The sequence below is a fragment of the Xenopus laevis genome, chromosome 4S (assembly GCF_017654675.1).
Source record: "Xenopus laevis strain J_2021 chromosome 4S, Xenopus_laevis_v10.1, whole genome shotgun sequence".
NCBI lineage: Eukaryota > Metazoa > Chordata > Amphibia > Anura > Pipidae > Xenopus > Xenopus laevis.
In genome coordinates this window covers 55,711,959-55,733,298 of record NC_054378.1, presented here as the reverse complement: position 1 = coordinate 55,733,298, position 21,340 = coordinate 55,711,959, and the positions used below count along the sequence as shown (strand labels likewise).

General features: G+C 38.0%; 1 protein-coding gene across 3 annotated transcripts in view; it reads left to right on the top strand.

Annotated features, from left to right (window-relative positions):
* Window positions 1-20,145, top strand: part of cnot1.S (CCR4-NOT transcription complex subunit 1 S homeolog) — a 64,655-nt gene extending 44,510 nt beyond the window's left edge. For all 3 annotated transcript variants that reach the window (XM_018260628.2, XM_018260626.2, XM_018260629.2), the window contains 20 exons: window positions 181-311; window positions 671-967; window positions 1,240-1,380; window positions 1,541-1,645; window positions 5,336-5,455; window positions 5,550-5,744; window positions 6,422-6,564; window positions 6,655-6,763; window positions 7,532-7,701; window positions 8,358-8,589; window positions 10,471-10,719; window positions 11,012-11,175; window positions 11,347-11,464; window positions 11,552-11,653; window positions 13,346-13,519; window positions 14,416-14,565; window positions 14,694-14,874; window positions 15,771-15,903; window positions 16,716-16,850; window positions 19,006-20,145. In XM_018260628.2, the coding sequence (XP_018116117.1) occupies window positions 181-311; window positions 671-967; window positions 1,240-1,380; window positions 1,541-1,645; window positions 5,336-5,455; window positions 5,550-5,744; window positions 6,422-6,564; window positions 6,655-6,763; window positions 7,532-7,701; window positions 8,358-8,589; window positions 10,471-10,719; window positions 11,012-11,175; window positions 11,347-11,464; window positions 11,552-11,653; window positions 13,346-13,519; window positions 14,416-14,565; window positions 14,694-14,874; window positions 15,771-15,903; window positions 16,716-16,850; window positions 19,006-19,084 (3,128 nt within the window). In that variant the 3' untranslated portion in view covers window positions 19,085-20,145. The remainder of the gene's footprint in view (window positions 1-180; window positions 312-670; window positions 968-1,239; window positions 1,381-1,540; window positions 1,646-5,335; window positions 5,456-5,549; window positions 5,745-6,421; window positions 6,565-6,654; window positions 6,764-7,531; window positions 7,702-8,357; window positions 8,590-10,470; window positions 10,720-11,011; window positions 11,176-11,346; window positions 11,465-11,551; window positions 11,654-13,345; window positions 13,520-14,415; window positions 14,566-14,693; window positions 14,875-15,770; window positions 15,904-16,715; window positions 16,851-19,005) is intronic.
* The last annotated feature ends 1,195 nt before the right edge of the window (window positions 20,146-21,340 follow it).

The window sequence follows — 21,340 nt, the reverse complement described above, 5'->3', positions numbered from 1 at the left end:
ATTGTGAAGTGTTTTCTTGGGTTCATCTGCTTTCCAAAGAATCTAAAGCACACATTTCAGGTTCCAGAAAAGTCTTAGTCAGGGTTTTTTTGGGGTTTTTTTTAGTTGTTTTTTTTTTTTTTTTTTTTTACACATGTCCAACTGAATGAGCTTGTGTTCTAACTTTTTCTGATTTTTCAGCAACAGCTACTGCTCCACCACCAACCACAACATGCACTGCAACTGTTCCACCTCAGCCTCAGTATAGCTACCATGACATTCATGTTTACTCCTTGGCAGGCCTTGCTCCTCATATAACACTTAATCCCACAGTAAGTATGCAGATTTAATTGGTTTATTAATCATTGTTTGATAACGAGGAGCAACTTTGAATAATTAAATCATAATTACCATTTAATACCAGTGAATTATTTCTTGACTACAAACATTAAATAGAAGTTGGCCTTCAGTTCTTTGTTATGGTGCAGTTTGATGCTTTTTTTGACTGCCAGTTTTTTTTTAAATTTGTATATCTGAGAGCAATGAGCCACCCTAGACACTATCTGCTATCTGTAAGCTAATTATTAAATTATTTTTGGTGAACCTGTAATAATTAGCATCCATACATAATGGAGCTTTTCATGGGGATCTATTTGTAATGCTTAACATTCTCACCTTCCCCCCACCTCAGATTCCTTTGTTTCAAGCCCACCCACAGTTGAAGCAGTGCGTACGACAAGCAATAGAGAGAGCAGTCCAGGAACTTGTTCACCCTGTAGTTGATCGGTCCATTAAGATTGCAATGACAACCTGTGAGCAGATTGTACGCAAAGACTTTGCATTAGATTCTGAAGAGTCTCGTATGAGAATTGCTGCTCATCATATGATGCGTAACCTGACTGCTGGTATGGCTATGATTACATGCCGTGAGCCTCTGCTCATGAGTATTGCCACCAACCTGAAGAATAGTTTTGCAACAGCTATGCGGGTAAGATTAATGCAACTAGCTTTTTTTCTTTTTTTTTTTTTCTTTTATTGAGCTGTCAGAAAATAGACCCTTTAAAATTCTTAAATGCTAATTCAAGCTTTAAACTAAGACCAAAGCATGAACATGTAGTTACTCACTAATTTCAGTATGCATTCTATGTTCCTCTAAACATTATTACTTAAGCTGCATCTGTACTAGAGTTTACATTAGATCAGACATTGCTATAAGATACATTTATATCCACTAATTTGGTCATGTTTCTTACTTTTAAGGCTGCTTCCCCTCAGCAGCGGGAAATGATGGAGCAGGCTGCTGCACAGCTTGCTCAGGACAACTGTGAATTAGCCTGTTGTTTTATACAGAAGACTGCAGTGGAAAAGGCTGGACCTGAAATGGACAAGAGACTGGCAACTGTATGTTTATTTATTTTTTTTTTTTTAAATACATCCCTTTTCCTCATAGTAACTTTCATAACTAAAGGTGTCGTCATTTGCTTAACCGCAGAAAAGTAAACCTCTCAATCTCTGTTCTACTGCAGCTAAATAGGTTTTTGTTTTGGTTTTTTTTGAGCAGGAATTTGAACTGCGAAAGCATGCAAGACAAGAAGGCCGTCGTTACTGTGATCCTGTAGTATTAACATACCAGGCAGAACGTATGCCAGAGCAGATACGTTTGAAGGTGAGTGTGAAAACATTAAACTGTGCAACCTACCTGTGTTGAAGGTCCATAGGACCTGTTTTGAGGTGCAGCCTTCTCATTGCCCAAAATTACCTTTCTGCTCTATTAAATAGAAAGACTTTAGAATGGCTCACATTTTCCTTTAGATAGTATTTATGGGATGCCTGCTTAGTGTAATGCCATATGCAGTAGTTTCTCATTCACCATAATGGGAAGCTGCAGCTGACAAGAAAGGGATTTATTTTACCTTAGAGACCCATGTACTGTAATCCGAACTGCGCTATTAAGCTTTCATTTAATGAACAGATACTGTCTGTAGTTTATTCTGCTTGTTAGGCCAATCATATTTTATATAACTTCATCAAGCTGCTAGTAATAAAAACCAACACATACATATAAAACAAATCGGATGAACTACATTTAATGACTAAAAAATATATGGTTATCACATGTAAAGGCAAAAAATAAAATCTTTTTACTTTAATGAAAAACAATCCTATCTCCAATATACTTTAATTAAATAGTTTACCGTTTTATAGGAAACCTGACTATGCAGTGAAATTCTCCCTTCATTTACTGCTGTGGATAGGAATTGTCAGATGGTCCCTAACTGCTCTGCAGGGAAACAATCATACTTATGAACAGCAGGGGGAGCCCCCACATTACTTCCCAGCCATGCAGAACTCGAGCAACTTTCTTTGTTTCCCTGTAGAGCAGTTGGCAACTGTGTAGAGGTTTGTATTAGATTTTATTTTTGCCTTTACATCCCCTTTACAGTTTCCAGCTGCAGGGACAAAGATCATGGAGCCAGATTTAAACAGATAAACTGGGATTCTATTTGGAGGGTTATATTGCTGCAGCCATTGGTTCTGCAGAGTTGGAGAAAGTTTGTTTTAAACAATACAAAAATTATAAAATCCACATTAGATTACATGACAACACAGGACCCAGTGCAGTCTGCCGATTCTGATCTGATATTAATCAGTCTTGCTGTATCAGCTTCTGGCAGATATTATTTGAATTGTGCGGTTTTGATAATTTATGACGATCCCTAAGCAGCCCAGACCACACTGAGCATGTGCATGGTCTTTGTCTTGCAAAGATGTTTAACAAAGTTACAAGATGGTGACCCCCTGTGGCCAACTTTGAAAGCATAAATCATGTGTTTGGTTAAGCTGGCCATAGACGCAAAGATCTGATCGTACGAATCGAGGATTCGTACGATTTTCGAACCGTGTGTGGAGAGTCCCGACATTTTTCGTCCGGCGGAGATCGGTCGTTTGGTCAATTGGACAGGTTAGAAAATTTCTGTCGGCTGCCGATAATATCTCTGCGTGTATTGCCGATCGTACGATTTTCAGTGGGAGACTGTCACTAGCTTTGGTTGGACATAGATATCGTACGATTGCTGTCAGGGGCAGAACATTGCTGATCTGTTCTTTAACTAATCTGACTGGTAAGACTTTGATCTGAATGGTTAGTGGCGGGTTGGGAGATGGGAAAGTCCGATCGTACGATGATTCGTACGATCGGATCTTTGCATCTATGGCCAGCTTTAGGCTTGTGGTACAGTGAGTTTGTTTAGTATACAAAATTCAGTTCTTCTATTTTAGACTGTACTTGTTTTCTTCAAACCACATACAGTAATATAGCTCCAGCAGAATAGTGCACTAAAATCTGTTTATCAAAAGAGCAAACAAGGTTTTGTTAAATCTGACATGGGGTTCAACATATTAATTTCCCAGGTGCTCTTGGACATGTCTTGTGCTCATCTGTCGCTCTTTACTGCAAGTAGGAGTGTTATCACCCCCCCAGAACTATATTCATGCTTGTGTTGCTCTACAACTTTCCAAATTATTAATTTTATTTTAATTTTTATATTTTTTGTAGCTCATGGTTAAAAAAGTTTTGGGTTTATATAAACAAGCTGCTATATAGCCATGGGGGCAGCTATTCAAGCACAGGATACAACGCAGTTAAGCTATGTAGTATACAATGGGATTCTCTGTAATATACAATGGGATTCTAAATAGCTTATCTGTTATCCACTGGGTAACCTGTGCCTCTTCAGCTTTTTCAGCTTTGGCTGCCCCATGACAATAAAGAAGCCTAATCATATAAACGATAGTGGACTTTCTGAAGTATATACAGCAGTTGTACAAGCGCAGAGCTACAGTACATCATATTTTAATTACTTTAAAACTATTGAAACAGAGTTGATAATATTGTTTTAACTCTGTGCCAGTTATCTGATTATAATCAGGGCCAAGGGCTGCTCTTCAAAATTTGGGACCTCCTAACCTGCCCAATTAAATATGTGGACAATTTATGCTCAAATAATGGTGCAACAGACCATTGGGAGGGTCAAGTAGGCGGGTATTTTGGCATGTGTATTGCCAAGATATTGAGAGCACTGCAAGTTTAGTTTGTTTGCTAGACCTAATTTAAAGAGGGTGCTTTTCTGTTAAGCTTTTTATAACTTCCACTTTACTAATCAAGGCAAGTCACATGAATCTTCAAAGATGCTGTAAAGATTAAGTGACAGAACAATTGTGTTTCAAATGGAGAATGGGATTGCCAAAAGAGTAATTATGTGATGAGGATAGCACTTTAAAAAAACACTTTACCCGAGAAACACACTGCTTGCTCAGCCATTTCTCCGGCTGGCTTTTGAGTTCTAGGAAAGGATGAAACAAGCACACTAGTCACCAACACATATTTTATACAAGATAGGGGACACAAAGTAAAAATAAAACCTTGTCTGAACATTCATTAAGGTAAAATAAAAGGTTTATCAACATCACTTATAAACACTGGCCAGTCAACCCTGCCCATTTATGGGTCTAAATACGATGTTGATTCAGCCCTTCAAGGCCAGGTTGGAAATTTTTGGCCCATGTACTTGGGACTACCTGAAAGCTTGGACCATTAATATGTAGCAAAAAACTGGCAGAATTAAAATCCATTTGATAAGGATTGCATTAGAATGTTGGTGAGATCCTCTCTGGGTGGGGCTCCATAGACTCTTAGATCCAATTTAGGATCATAGACTTGTAGATCCAATTTAGGACCCAGCTTGAGGATGACCAAATGTTTTCAACGTGTTTGGCCAGCTTAACCCATTTGCAGACAATATAGTGTTTTCTTTAAACAGCCTGCCGCAAGTGAGATCATTAAAACATTGTTGTTAAGCTGTGGGTGATGCATAATGCAAACCGTGTTTTAAATTGATCTTTGAAAGATGGGTTGTTTTTTTTTTTTTTTTTTCTTTGTTTTTTCTTTCTTGCTCACTAGCTATTGTGTGTTGCAATGTGTGCCCATTTTTAGGACTGATAGGTGTAATTAAAACCCGTATAATCAAATTGTGCCTCATGTCTACCCATTAAGCAAGGATGCATGTAAGACAGGGATCCCCAACCTTTAGAACCCGTGGGCAACATTCAGAAGTAAAAGGAGTTGGGGAGCAACACAAGCATGAAAAATGTTCCTGGGTGCCAAATAAGGACTTTAATTGGCCATTTAGTAGCCCTATGTGGATTGTCAACCTACATTGAGGCTCTGTTTGGCAGTACACCTGGTTTTTATGCAACCAAAACTTGCCTCCAAGCCTGGATGCTCAAAAGCTACTGGTTGGGGACCACTGATGAAAGGCATGACTTGACTTTAATTACCAATAATGTTTTCTGTCAGGTTGGAGGTGTGGATCCTAAACAGCTGGCTGTTTATGAGGAATTTGCACGTAATGTTCCTGGATTCCTACCCACGAATGACCTAACCCAGCCCACAGGGTTTCTGGCGCAACCTATGAAGGTATGACAAAATACAGGGTTTTGTTAAATATTTTTAGAAAACTTGTGTATATATTTGTGTGTGTATTTATTATATCTCACCATCTTGTTTCAAGCAACAAGCCTGGGCCACAGATGACGTTGCACAGATTTATGACAAGTGCATAACGGAGTTAGAGCAGCATTTACATGCAATCCCACCTGCACTGTCGATAAACCCGCAGTCTCAAGCCCTGCGAAGTCTTCTGGAAGCTGTAGCTGTTGCCCGAAATTCAAGGGATGCCATAGCTGCACTAGGACTTTTACAAAAGGTAAGAATGTTTAAATTTTTTGTATAGCTGTCAATAAAGTATCTCATTAAAAGATATCGTCCACATTTGTATAATTATGCAAACAGTTGTAATGAGCAACTTTTAATTGAGTTAAAATGTTTAATGTATGTTGGAAGCCTAGGAAACTCAGGGCTGGGACTGGGGTAGACACTAACCTAAGTTGGGGGGGTACAATGTTGAATTTTGAAATCAACTTAAGGAGAAGTGAGGCAATGACGGAGTAACATAGTGAGAGGGGGGTGGAAGTAAGAGAAAATCTGGAAGCAGCAATGGTGACAGTGCTTGCGGGGGGGGGGGGGTTAGAGAATAGAGTGAAAGTGGCTGCAGCTTTTTGTAGTATTGGGGTTATTAATCTGAGCTGGTGGTTGTGGGCCCAGTCAAGTAGTATTGCCTTGGTTGACCATTCTACTTGATCCAGATCTGAGAAAACCCACTTAAAAGGACAATGAAAGGTAAATTTACTGGGGGCTGTCAATATTGGGCACACAGCCCCCCACCCAGTGAATACGACTACGTTTTTACTAGAATGTATAGCAGTTATCTTGTGTTGGTCCTTCTTTCATCAAAAGGGAATTCACTTTACTGATTCTTTTGGTTGTCAATTGTTAACATTTTTTATTTTTCCTGTTTACATCAATGTTCTCATGTTTGGATAGGCTGTTGAAGGGCTGCTAGATGCCACAAGTGGAGCAGATGCAGACCTTCTTCTACGCTATCGGGAATGTCACCTTCTGGTATTAAAGGCTTTGCAGGATGGACGTGCTTATGGTTCTCCTTGGTGCAACAAGCAAATAACTAGGTTTGTAAATACTGAAACTGTTTAACTGATATTTATCTGAAATGTTAAATGTCACTGATGATCTCTTCTTATTTGGGAATTCCTGCCTAGGTGTTTAATAGAGTGCCGAGATGAATATAAATATAATGTGGAAGCCGTAGAACTTCTGATCCGAAACCACCTGGTGAACATGCAGCAATATGACCTCCATTTGGCTCAGGTAAAGCAGCTAAATATGTATAGGCTGTAGATGATCAGCTTTCTCGTATAATATAAACTTTCAATTGTGAGCCTGAGGCATAATTCTTCTGCCTTTCCTTAAGGCAGCCATAAACAGACCATGGGCGTAACAGACCGTTTACAGGGAGCCATACACTGTGTCTGGCATTCTATTCTGATTGGGCAAACAGCCTGAAAGATTGGGCAGCACTAAAGTGGAGGAATTCCAACTCTGTTTCATTTGCTGATGCATCTTGCTCTGGCTGACGTGGTATCTGCAGATTACATTTTTAAATCTGACATATCCCTGAACTTAACAATATGAATACAATTTTAAATTCTTATTGTACTCTTGATTAAGAAAAGGTGTATGTTTATAGGAATACACAGCCCCTTTAAGATCCTTTGCTGAAATTGTAACAAATAGAACTCCTGTTCATCAACTGTGAACAGGAATGGCTGTTGTGAATGGCTGTTGTGTGATCCATGATGTGTGTATATCCACTTGAAGATCTAGCCAGTGCAAGCTATAGCCAGTATTCCACTATGCAAGTGTGCGTATTACACTGTCTAATATGTAATAGTACTCACCCTCCCCCCCTTTCCTGGACCTTTTTATAGTTCAGGAAAGGGACTATAAAAAGGTCCTGTTTTATAGTCCATAAATCTAACATTATACAACAATAGTGATGTGTCCTCTTTATATAAATATTTTTTCTTAGCTTTCCTTACCACACTCTTATTTGACTACATTTATTCTTTTGTGTAGTCCATGGAGAATGGGTTGAACTATATGGCTGTGGCCTTTGCGATGCAGTTAGTTAAGATACTGCTTGTGGATGAACGAAGTGTGAGCCATGTGACAGAGGCTGAATTTTTCCACACTATTGAGACTCTGATGCGTATTAATGCACACTCAAGAGGCAATGCTCCTGAAGGGTGAGTTAAATGTGTTGTGTTTGTATTAACCGTAATAGTTTTGAAATAAAAGTATCCGTGAAATGTTTGATGGGAACAATTTTGTGCATGATCACACAGCTGTTTATAGTAAATCATTTTTGTTTAAGCAATCTGCAATTTTTGGTAGATTTCCTTCAAGGGATGTTTGTTGAAGTACCACTTTTTTCATTGATGTAGCAACCTGATAACAGCAGTGCTAAAAACGTATTTTGGGCTATAGATAGACATGGATGAGTAGGAACATATTGGTTAAGCATCACACAAAAATGGTAGATACTTTTTAGCAATCAGCTAAAATGCAACTGCAATTTTTTCAAAGAGAAGTTGTTTAGCCTTTTTAAATGATATATAGTGCTTCTAACTGGCCTTTATCTCACCTATGTGATGGCTATGCTAAATTTGATTGTGGAGTGGCAGATGTATTACAACAGTGATTCAGTAAGAGCTAAAATTGTTCTTTAGCAATGAATAGTACAGTTCCCACCTCCTCTAATCCTATACATTATGAAGTAATCAATACTATGTTGATGTCTTTTTAGACTAGCTCACTGCATATTCCATTCTTAGTAGATTAGTTGGCCATTGTTAATGCCAGGCAGAACTGATCTGTATATTGGACATCTTCTTAATTTCAGACTTCCCCAGCTAATGGATGTTCTTCGCTCCAATTTTGATGCAATGATGGAACGGGCCCATGGGGGTCCTAACTTTATGATGCACTCTGGCATCTCCCAAGCTTCAGAGTACGATGACCCACCCGGCCTGAGGGAGAAGGCAGAGTACCTATTAAGAGAGTGGGTTAATCTATATCATTCTGCTGCTGCTGGACGTGATAGTACCAAAGCTTTCTCTGCATTTGTTGGCCAAGTAAGTATAAAAGCATTTTAAATTGTGGGAAGTATTGAGTATTCACAAGTGTTCATGTGGTTGATAAAGCCATTCTCTGTAAAGTGGTTGCCTAACCCTTTCAGTGCTGTATAACTTATAGTCTCTCCATGATTAGTTCAAACCGCCATGTTTTTGCACCATCTTTTAAACCTGTGTCATGTTGTAGGCAGAGGTTACGCTGTGGTGCTAAAGAATCCCCAGCTTCCCAGATTTATTTGCTTTCTACTTAGCAGCATAATACTGGGGACTGGAAACAATTTGAAATTTATAAAATTGTAGCACTTCTACTACCTCTAGCCTGGGACCTTGGGTGCTCTGTATTAACAGCATCATTGTTCTGTATTTGGGGTGTAATGCGTTTGTTGGGCAGGTTGTTCCGCTATATGTTAGCTAGATCATCAAGGTCGCACCAGGTGCCCTATTAGATCCTCTTTTCATATTCGTTTATATAATGGGATCATTTTGTTCACTGTTTGTTTCCAGGCCTTCAGTGTAGGAGGTAAGTTTCCCATCCAGTGCACAGCTACTGTTTTTTGGTTTTTTTGGCATACAAAAGTAAAAATTTAAATAGACAAGTGTTTCGGTGGGACTGTTATCTAAAGTGCCCAAGAGGCATATTGTTGCAGTGCCCACATTGGGAAAGGCTGTTATTCGCCAGAAGTTCTGTTACTGCAGACCAAAATCTGTAGGACTGTGGACAGAACCAAATCGTGTGGGGAAAAAAAATCAGCCGAGGTGCTTCTGCATCTAGGGTAGGAGTTAGTAGGTGATGGAAAGTTTAGTATTGAATAAACCTGTCTCTTATTGAAATAAGGGTATTATAAATGTTGTCAGTCGCCTCTTCCATGTTATCAAAGGTGAGTTTGGGGATATGACAGGACTACCATTCCTCTGTTGATCGAAATAGTTTTAGACCTGTTAACATGAGGTTTTTTTAATGTTGACGTTCGTTTAACAGGGGTAGAGGATGTCCTATTGTGAGAGAGAATAGATGAAGGGTGAGTGTGGCAAATTGAGCTTGCAATGCATACTTTAGCTGGAAATATTTATAGACAGGTAGTTGCGGTTTCTGGGTCTTATCTCGAATTTGCGTGTATGACGATCTGCTTGTAAAGGCTCCCACACAGGAGCAAGCCAGCAATCACACCTCTCGGGTTCTACAGACCTTAACGCAGTTGGGGTGGCTGATCAACCACAAGTCCAAACTAATCCCGACACAGAGCATAGAATACTTAGAGTTAATATTGGACTCCCGAAGGAACAGAGCATTTCTACCAGGAGAAAAGATCAACACTCTGAAAAGACGAATTGTATCTATCCAAACAGTATCCACAGTCACACTTCAGTCAGCAATGCAAACGCTGGGAACGATGGTATCAACCTTTCCGACGATACCTTATGCCCAACTCCACACGTCAGTTAATAGTTCTACTCCAGCAGACTTCTACACTGAAATCCATTTTTCAAAAGCGCAAACTGATTTGTTATATATTTAATTTTGAAATCTGATATGGGGTAGACATATTGTCCGTTTCCCAGGTGCCCCCAGTCGTGACTTGTGCTCTGATAAACTTCAGTCACTCTTTACTGCTAACACTGCAAGTTGGAGTGATATCATCCCCCTCCCTTCTCCCCCAGCAGCCCATCAGCATGGTTTCTTTATCTTGAAGCCTGCTATTTAGTCTAGTTTCTAGACAAAACAAAAACAAAAACTTGTTCTGTACAAAATTAAGTAACTCAAGCATCATATTAGTCATTAGTTAAAAGTTAGTTAGTAAAAACTTAGTTTTTTTTGTGTGCATTTCTGTCTGTCCCCTATCTGTAATCTGTTTAATGTAAAGTTTTGTTGCTTCTGATTAGATGCATCAACAAGGGATTCTGAAGACAGATGACCTCATCACACGGTTCTTTCGCTTGTGCACAGAGATGTGTGTGGAGATAAGTTACCGGGCTCAAGCTGAGCAGCAGCACAACCCATCTGCTAATCCCACAATGATTCGGGCAAAATGTTACCACAATTTAGATGCTTTTGTGCGTCTTATTGCTCTGCTGGTCAAGCATTCTGGAGAAGCCACAAACACAGTTACAAAAATAAATCTTTTGAACAAGGTGGGCAACAATTTCATGTATATACAATAGAACCCCCGCATTTTACGTTTTTCAGGGGACCAGAAAAAATGGTGTAAAATCTCCAATATTGGTTAGATTACAAAAAATGGTGTTAAGTGACTGAAATCTTAAAAAAAAGTTACATTTATGTTAAATTTAGTAGTACCTATTTCATACTTGCAAACATTCCCCTTTAAAATGTGAATTTTTGTTTTAAAATTTTTTTTTTAAGCTGTTCAGGGTTATCCATATATACAAAATGCCTGTTCATTAGTATCTATCTTTTTGGCAGGTACTTGGTATTGTTGTTGGAGTACTTCTACAAGACCACGAAGTGCGACAAAGCGAGTTTCAGCAGTTACCTTACCATCGAATTTTCATTATGTTGTTGTTGGAGTTAAATGCCCCTGAGCATGTTCTAGAAACAATCAATTTTCAGACACTGACTGCATTTTGGTACGTTTTTAATAGTGTAATATTTTGCTTTGTTGTAAGCTCCTGTTTGAAGTCTGTAACTTTCCCAGTCATAGCTTATAAGAAAGTTTAGTTTTTGTATTAGACATTCAACAAATAGTCCCAGGAAAATTTTCGTCTGAAAACACTTTTTTTCCTTTTCGTTTTCTTTAGCAATACTTTTCACATTCTCAGACCAACTAAAGCTCCAGGCTTTGTCTATGCATGGCTTGAACTAATTTCCCATCGAATATTTATTGCCCGAATGTTGGCTCACACACCCCAACAAAAGGTGAGTCAACCTGTGCCGGGCATGTGTTCTAAGGTTAGCTTAAGTTTCCATTGTGCAAGAAAGTAAAATGATTGTTTTTATTTGCAGGGCTGGCCAATGTATGCACAGCTGTTAATTGATCTTTTTAAGTACCTGGCACCTTTTTTGAGGAACGTAGAACTGACAAAACCTATGCAGATTCTCTACAAGGTAGGCTTTGTGCAAGATGGGAGGGTATTTACCTGTGAACATCATGTAACAGAAGGTTTGTTATAAATGTGCCCAATTTCCTAAGATTAAGTAGTGCTTGTAGAAACAGAAGTCTGGGTAACTTGGGTACAGTCCGGGCATGCACCAGAAATGTTTATTTGGCCATTCATAAATTGAGAATGTTTCAAAATTTGTATTAGCCATTCAACAAATAGTCCCAAGAATATTTAGTCTAAATCATAGTTTAACTATGAATGGTGAATTGAATCTACATCCTAATTTGCATATTTAAATGTGAGAAATTAAAAAAAAATGTCATCTGTTGTGATCAAAAATTGTTGTGCTCTGTTGCACAGCTCACAAGTCACATTACTTTAAGGGGGCCATGTTCATTCTGGGAGGGGGGCAGTGAAGGTCGATGAATAGAATTGTCAACACCATTGAAAGTGGAATGAGTGTAATTGAGCATCTGTTCAGGTGTTGTAAATATCAAATGTAATTTGCTTATCTTGCCTGAAATTTTTTTACATTTAATAATAATATAAATGTAATAAAATACTTATAAAGGTGCAGCTTTAGTACAGGTATAGGGTCCATTATCTGGAAAGTGGTTATCTAGAAAGCTTCACATTCTCCCTATCCCATAAAATTCATATTGATCTAATAAAGTTTTAAAATTTATCCTTGATATCTCTAATACATTAGTACCTTGATCCCAACTAATATATAATTGATCCTTATTGAAGGGGAAACAATCTTATTGGGGTTTTCATGCTTAAATGATTTAAGTAAACATAGGAGCCTATTTATCATTCTGTATAAAACATTACCAGTGATTTAGCCCATAGCAACCATCAGATATTTGCTTTTGTTTTCTAACATGTAGTCAGGGCCGGAACTAGGGGTAGGCAAAGTAGGCACGTGCCTAGGGCGCAAAGCTGGAGGGGCGCCAGGCGCGTACCTTCCATGCTGCCTTCCTACCCCATATCCGGTCCCCTCTCTTCTGTAGAGTTGGCTTGCGTGTCCATTGACGCATGCGCGCCAGCATCTGTTAGGACATACACGCTAGCGTCCATTTGCGCATGCGCGTCAGCGTCCGTGCACACGTCTGTTTGCGCATGCGCGAGCCAAGTCGGCGCTGTTGCGAGCCAGGTTGCCTAGGGTTGCTGGCTGGACCCAGCTCTGCTTGTAGTTGACTGTTGAAATCTAAATGCTGATTGGTTGCTATGGGCACATTACTGGTAAAGTTTTACACTGTTTTTTACACAGTATGTGAAATAGGCCTTTTAATGTATAATTAATATCATGTGATTACACTTACAAATACTACAGAGTTGTCTGCACTGTGCAGATTCCTGCTCTTTTCTACATGATGAAAAAAAGCAGAAGGCTGGCAGCCACCAAGTCTGCCTGTGTCTCTTCCAGTCCCTGGTGCTGAATAGGAGCATGAACCCTGGAAGCTGATCAATCTTAATAGTCAATTAATTAATAAACTGTACCTTATTTAATCCTTTGTTACCTCATTTTTGTTTGGTAAAACTGTCCAAATATATCAATTCATTTTAATAGTCCAGTCATAATAGACTTCATTACTCTTTTTTTAGTTATGATTCAGTTTTTGCATAATTTGATATGCTTGTCAAGAACATTATCACTCTATTGAATGCTTACCATATATTCTTTGCTATCTAGGGCACCCTTCGTGTGCTTCTTGTTTTGCTTCATGACTTTCCAGAGTTCCTTTGTGATTATCATTATGGTTTTTGTGATGTGATTCCACCAAACTGCATACAGCTGAGGAATCTAATTCTGAGTGCCTTCCCACGTAATATGAGACTGCCAGATCCCTTCACTCCCAATCTTAAGGTACTTTATCATTTTTTTTGAAAGATTATAGAAATGTTCTTGAAAAAAATAGTACAGATTTAAAGGAAAGTCTTGTTATTTTTAATTAATTTCATCTGCTTATGGGATATTTTAGTAATTTATAATAGTATTTGCACTGAATCATTGGTATGTCCGTTATTTACTCTGGTTATCTGAGATTAGTTTCCACCATGACTACCTGCATGTAGTCTTTCATACATGCAATTCTGTTTTCCACCAAATATCAGCAGAGATATGTTCAATTCTGTAGCCAGATAAATCTTCCCATGCTGTTATGACCCGTTTTATACAGAGTTTTTCCTTCACATAAAATGTATTAACGAGGAGCACAAATTCTTGATTTCCAAACTGATTCCCAGCCCTGGTATGGGTCCTGAGAGAATAGGTTAAATTATGATCACAAATCACTAATTTTGGCATGCTTACCCGTCTATTTACTGTAGAACTTTCAGAAACCATAACACAAAAAAGGTGGTTTAAAAAAAAAAAAAAAAACTTATCTTGCTCTGGTACATACTGAGTTTAACTTCAGAAAATAGTTTCTATAAACAAGGCAGCCTTGTTGTCTGCAATTTTACACTTATATATTGGAAAATATTTCTGTACAGTATAGGGTTGTTTCAGCCAAAATTTATTTAGAACTACTAGGCAAAAGTTAGTGTTAATAAAATATTTTCACTTGCTGTGTTACTGGCCTTTTGAATGCAATGGCAATATCTTAATTTTCTCTAGCATAGTAGTGCTCTTGAAGCTCTTTTCTATACAAAATGTTATAATTTCTGAGATTTTCCCTTTAGAACATTTAATTACTTTTTCCATTCTAAATTCTTGTTTTGTTTTACCGTATGGGTTCCAACTTTCTTCATGTTTAACAGGTGGATATGTTAAGTGAGATAAACATTGCTCCACGTATACTTACAAATTTCACTGGAGTAATGCCTCCACAGTTCAAAAAGGATTTGGACTCTTATCTCAAGACTCGTTCACCTGTTACATTTCTCTCTGAGCTCCGCAGCAACTTGCAGGTAATTCCTTATTATATGCTGCTATAAAAAAAAAATATTTTAACCATTTTGCTTGAGTGATTTCTCAGTACAGATTAGGCCCTTATTTCTGTTTTTGTTTTTCTCCTCTCCATCTACTCATCCATTAGGTTTCAAATGAGCCTGGTAATCGCTACAATATCCAGCTGATTAATGCATTAGTACTATATGTGGGGACTCAGGCTATTGCTCATATTCACAATAAGGGTAGCACGCCATCCATGAGCACCATTACCCACTCTGCACATATGGACATCTTCCAGAACCTGGCTGTGGACCTAGACACTGAAGGTGAGATGAGAACCAAATAAAAGCAATAAACTTATATAATGCATAATAATCAAACAACCAACCAGTGCTCTAAATCTGTAACACATGCAACTCATGTCACCTTGGGAGCACAGGAGCTTCAGATTATATATGTTACTAAGAGTCAGGACTCATAGGCTAGTGTATTAACATGCCACTGCACCTGTATAATGAGCAACATTCAGCCGCTGTTGGTGACGTGGATGAGTTTTTAATGGTATAGCTTGTGTTTTAATTTAGATTGTGAGAATTATTTGCACTGTACAGTTGTCACTAATTATTGGTTTACGTGGTAAATATTTAATGTATCAAATACCAGAACCATTTTTTTATAATTTGTATGTTTTAAGTTTTCACATTACTAAAGTTAATACATGCTTTACATTTTTTGTTGTGAATAGTGATGAGCGAATCTTAGCCATTTTGCTTTGCCAAAAATTCATGGAATGGCGCAAATTCGCTAAAATGCATGTCTATGGGCGTCAATTTTGTCACTCAATGCGTCGCATCAATTTTTTTTTTTTTTGCTGCACCATTTTTTTCACCCATTGGGTGTCATTTTTGTGGCTAAACTGGGCAAAAAATTTCGCTCATCGCTAGTTGATCTAGTTTATTCTGGACAGGGAGCATTATTTACTTGTGAATTGTGTAGTTTTGTAAATGGTAGTAACCACTATGCTATTGTCTGGCTAAATGGTCATGTAAAGTATTAAAATAATTTGTTTTGGCTTTCCAAAAGAATATTAACTTTCAGATAGGAATCTTTCAGCCATGGGACGACTATTGTTCTATTCAAAAGCACTGGAAAACCTGCTTTTTCTGAATTCAGAACTAGTCTGCAAAAGTCTTTAACACAGCCAACATCTTGACTTTTCCAGGACGCTACCTCTTTTTGAATGCTATTGCCAATCAACTGCGATATCCCAACAGTCATACTCACTACTTTAGCTGCACAATGCTTTATCTATTTGCTGAAGCAAACACTGAGGCGATACAGGAACAAATAACAAGGTAATGTTGTCTGAGACTTATTAGTTGATCTTTTAGTAACATTTAGTATGCTTTGTTCTTAGCAACTTTACAGTTTTTATTTCTTTTTTTTGTTTTTGAATTATTTGCTTTCCTCTTTCCTGTTGGAAACTATTGCTCTGAGACAACAATATGAGTGTTTCTCTTTTTTTTTATTTATATTCAGACTTATTCATGTCTCTCAAAGTGCTGCCTTGTTACTATGGTACATAGGATCCCAGATAGCTGTTGCAATATCAAACTGGACAGCTACTGAACAAAAACTAAAATAATTAAAAAAAAGAAAAAAAAAACAGAATTGGAAGACCAATTGCACATTTTGAGAATGAGTCTACTTCATGGTTAATTTTGATGGTGGACTGCTTTATGAGGGGAGTCTTCTGCTCACCAGATTGTTTGGTTCAGTGTGATGCAATCTGCAGATTTTCACTATTCCACTATCAATCTGTCTCTGAATGCATATTGACTCCTGTGAAAATAGACTGAATTCTCAGAGGGCAATACTGGAAAGTAACAGGACAGAGATTCTACAGAATTTGTAATTAGTTATATACAGTATGCTTCATCTCATGGAAAAAGTATTTGTAAATATAACATTTTAATATTCTAAATAGGTCCTTTATTACCTTTTCTTGTAGAAATCTGTGCTGGAATTGTAATTAGGCTGTTTATCTGTAACTTCATATTCATAATGGCCCCTAATGTATCAGCTGGCCACATTTTCTCTGTAGTATATAAATGTGTATAGATTTTTTTAACTTGCATATTCAAGTTCTCTGTGCTTTGGGTTTTAGAGTTCTTCTAGAAAGGTTGATTGTAAATAGACCACATCCTTGGGGACTCCTTATAACATTCATCGAGCTTATTAAAAATCCTGCATTCAAGTTCTGGAACCATGAGTTTGTACATTGCGCACCGGAAATTGAAAAGTGAGTACCTTTCACAGATGTTTTTTAAAATTCCCTAGCATTTTTTGTGGAGTTAAACCTTGAAATTGAAGCTCCTACATGTATGGTCCTTGCATGATAGATAATCTCTTCCTTCACTTGTCACTATCTTGTAAGCGGGAGTCCATTATGTAGCAGTATTATCTGTGCACTGGTAATTCATCTACAGCTTCAGCCCCTAATGATTATATACCACAACTTAAATCCCAACAAGTTAAATAGAACATTGTAAGGCTATAGATACACATGCGGAGATCCGGCGCGTCGCGTAAATACGCATATCCGTTTTAGGCAAAGGTAACTTCTGCTAGCGTTTTTAAAACCTGTGGTGAAAACGTGGCGGATCTCCGCATATGTGTCTGGGTATTGTATAAAGGATGAAAGCTCAGGAAATGTGTGTAAAGAGACAACTGTGGCGCACACAAGAATACAGAAATAGGACATGGATGGAACTAAGGAGGATTACAGAGTATTAATTTAAAGTAGAATAGAAATCTTAACTTGCAGCGGCTGCATGCAGAATTTAACTTCAACTCTGTGTTTAATTAGATATGGATTCCAAAGTAAAGGAATGGGCAATGTGCTACTGCCCAAACAGACATACATATTTAGGAAGGCACCAGTTAAAATTAAAAAACAAAATACAACTTTTGCAAGCTTAGAGGCCTGTCACAATATTAGAATGTAGGGTTGCCCTCCTCTTCACCCTTCTGTCATGGATTTTAAACACTGATGTGCTTACTATACCAACTTAATATAAGCAACTTAATTTAAGGCGCTGCACTAAGTGATGGCAAAATGACTGTATAGCAAATAATCTGTTTTGCGCAGTGCTGCAGATGAGCTGCCAATAATCTGTTTGCACTGTGACTCCTGAGGGGTTGTTACCACATTTTTAAATTGATTGCAATTTAAATTATGGATTATAAAACAAAAATGTTATTTTATAGTAACTAATTATAAAACGATTTTATTACGTGTAGCGAGACACATTTTACACTCTCGCTACACCTAATTATTGATGGTTATACACGGTTATTTAAGTATAAAACACATTTAACCGATGGAGCTAGTTAGGAGCTAGTTAGAGGCCAGCACAACTGTAATGGCAAATGCCACATAAAGGGGATGTAAAGGCAAACAATTAAACCCATTTTTACTTTCTTTAATGAAAAAGAAACCTATCTCTAATATACTTTGATGTAAAATGTCTACAGTTTTATAATAAATTTGACTGTATGCAGTGAAATTCCCCCTTCCTTTACTCTCTCTGACTGATGCGGGTAGTAAACTTCAGATGGTCCCTAACTGCTCTGCAGGGAAACAATCATACTTTCAAATGGCTGGGGGAGAGACTGCCCAAAACTCTAACAGCTTTGTTTCCCTGTAGAACAACCGGTGACCATGTAGAGATTCATATCTGCAGCAGTCAGAGCAAGAAAATGAAGGGGGAATTTCACTGCACACAGTCATGTTTCTTATAAAAATTGGCCATAGGTTTCTTTTTCAGTTGAAGTAAAAATGTGATTTTATGTTTGCCTTTACATCCTGTAATGTTTACAAGTCCAGCTGCACGGACAAAATTCATGGAGCCAGATTTAAGCAGATAAACAGGGATTCCATTTGGAGGATTTTTTTTGCTGCAGCCACTGTTTCTGCAGAGTTGGAGAAAGTTTGTATTAAAGAATACAAAAACTATAAAATCCACATTGGGTTACATGACAGCACAGGACCCAGTGCAGTCTGTATATTCTGACTATTAATCAGTCTGTATTGGCTTCTGGCAGATATTATTTGACTTAGGCTGTTTTGATCATTTATGACAATCCCTAAATTTAGCCTCCCGATAGCAGCCCAGACCACACTGAGCATGTTGCATAGTCTTGCAAAGATGTTTAACAAAGTAACCAGATAGTGACCCCCTGTGGCCAACTTTGAAAGCATAAATCATTTGTTTAATTAGCCTTGTGGTGCTGTAAATTTGTTTAGTATACATAATACAGCATTTCTAGCCTTATTCTATTTTAGACTTTAGTTTCCCTTTATTATTGTTTTAGAATTTACAACTGGCTTGTGTTTGGTTTTTGTAAAAGCCTTAAAATGTATGCCCTTTTAAACTGCTCTTTTCTGTATTCAGGTTGTTCCAGTCTGTTGCCCAGTGCTGCATGGGGCAAAAACAGGCCCAGCAAGTCATGGAAGGCACAGGAGCCAGCTAAGAACCAGGGATCATTGACTTTTTTATCTGTGCTGGATTTATGCTGATAGAGCAAACCCAAGGAACCAATTTCTGCAATGTGAAGACTGGATTTTGTTTCTTGCCCAACAGTTGTATCCGTTCATGGCACAAATTCCCGGCTGGGAGCATAATGTTTTAACATATCTTGTTTTGATGGGAGATTTCCTGAATTTGGCAAATTATGGGGATTTTTTTTCCAGCTCTACATTTTGGCCAAAAAAACACAAAGAACATGTGAATATATATTATATTTTTTTTCTGGATCTCTTGTAAATACTGATCTGAAATGCAACTCCAAAAAAAAAAGGAATCTAGTCTGGCCTTGTATTTTTCATTGGTGTACATGTCATTTTGAACTGGGTGGGTTGTTAAGGGTATTAGTTACTGATGTGGTTTTCTTGGTTCTTTTGTCTGACTGGGTAGGGCTTCTGGATACCAAGCACTTGTGTGGAAACAGGGTGGGATAGGGAATAGCTGTCATAACTCATGGTTATTGAAAGGTCACACAGCTCAGATCTGTGCAGAGCTTCTGAACATAAAGTGATTTTTACTGTACATTTCTCTACTCTTTGTTTACAATCTGCATGCTATATGAAAGTTGGATGCTACCATTCTTCTAGTTTTCTAGTGGCTTCTAGTTCTAATGCTAGAGAACGTGTACAGTCCTTGCTTTGCAACACACTTGAGAGCAAAACTCGTGTAAAGACTGTTTCCTTGGTGTTTCAACCATTGTAAAGAAAGAATCCCTTTTATTTTTGACACTTGTAAATAATTTATCCAGGAAATGGTCTACGAGAGGTATGAGCTGCTGCCCCTTCCTCTTTAATCCCCAGCCTTGAGTTTGTAGTAAAAATTTAAAATAAAATAATAACAAACGTCTGGACCAATACAGGCAATTTTGTAAGAAATTTGAATGTTTTGTAAATGTATTGGTCCTGTGTTGTATTTGTAGGCTTTCTAGTTTTTATCTGGGCCTTCAATTTCTCCCACATGTATGTATGGTTTCTGTAGTTACACATTAAAGTCATGACATGCAGCAAATGCCACATCTCTTGTTTTTTGCACACCTTTTGGGTTGTTCTTTGGTTTCTCCTAAAACTTGCATTACCTTTTTGTTGCCCTTTACTACAATAGTTCAAGCGGTTACTATCTTGTACAGTCCATTAATGTGGTTAGAAATTAAAATTGTCCATGCCTTTTGTCTGGCTTCTCCTACACTCTCACCTTTCCTGTTGCCTTCTAAGTTTCATCCTTTGTGACTTCTTGTAAAAGAAATGTACAAGTGCCTTCAAAGATGCTTCGAAGTTAAGCAAATGGCCAAATACGCATTCATGGTGTCTGGTCTAGGCAGTGTCGGACTGGCCCACCGGGATACCAGGAAAACTCCCGGTGGGCCCAGGTGTCAGTGGACCTCCTGCTTCTAAACATTTGGCCTATTTCATGGTAATTAACTATTTCTATGAGAACAAAGAGGCTAAATAGATGCAATAATAGATTATAGTATGTAAAGAAAAGAGACTAGAAGAGACTGAGGAGAGGAAAAAAATAGTGCGGAGAGTGGGCCCCTGGTTGAACGTTTTTTGGTGGGCCCCTGGTGTCTCAGTCCGACACTGGGTCTAGGCTATGCTTAGACAAAATGCCAGGAATTGAAGAATGGCCTCACTCTTATGGCACGCACATGCAATTATAAAATGCAGATGGTTACCCTTTGGTGGAGATGCTTTGATTCTAGCTTAGTCTGTAGCTTAACTTCAATTTCAGACAGGTTTACATTTTTGTAGTTTATTTTTAGTTGCTGAATTGCATTGTTTCTGACTCCATGTATTAAAAAAACGGCAATTTGTTTTTATTTTATTTTTTTATAAAAAAAAGGTTTTGGTTTGCCACCATAATGTGGATATGGTCTAACATTTTTTTTTTTGTGATAAATCGCCCTCCACTATGTTTGCCAGAAAATTTTTGGCCCTAGAACCACAGAAGTTGGACAGCACTGCTCTAAGGAGACTTGTTTATCATAATAGAAGAATAATCCCGTGTCATGTAATACATTATTTCTCAATCCACAACAGCGATGAAGCATCAGTTCATTCATCGTCGCCATGGTAAAAATCTTGAAAGACCAACTTTGATTAGACATGTCGGTCTCTGGTACGTATGAAGCACTTCAATAGCTGTACCCTGTACCTCATTCAACATGAATGATCCCTTTAACATTAAACCCAGTTAACTTCTTGTC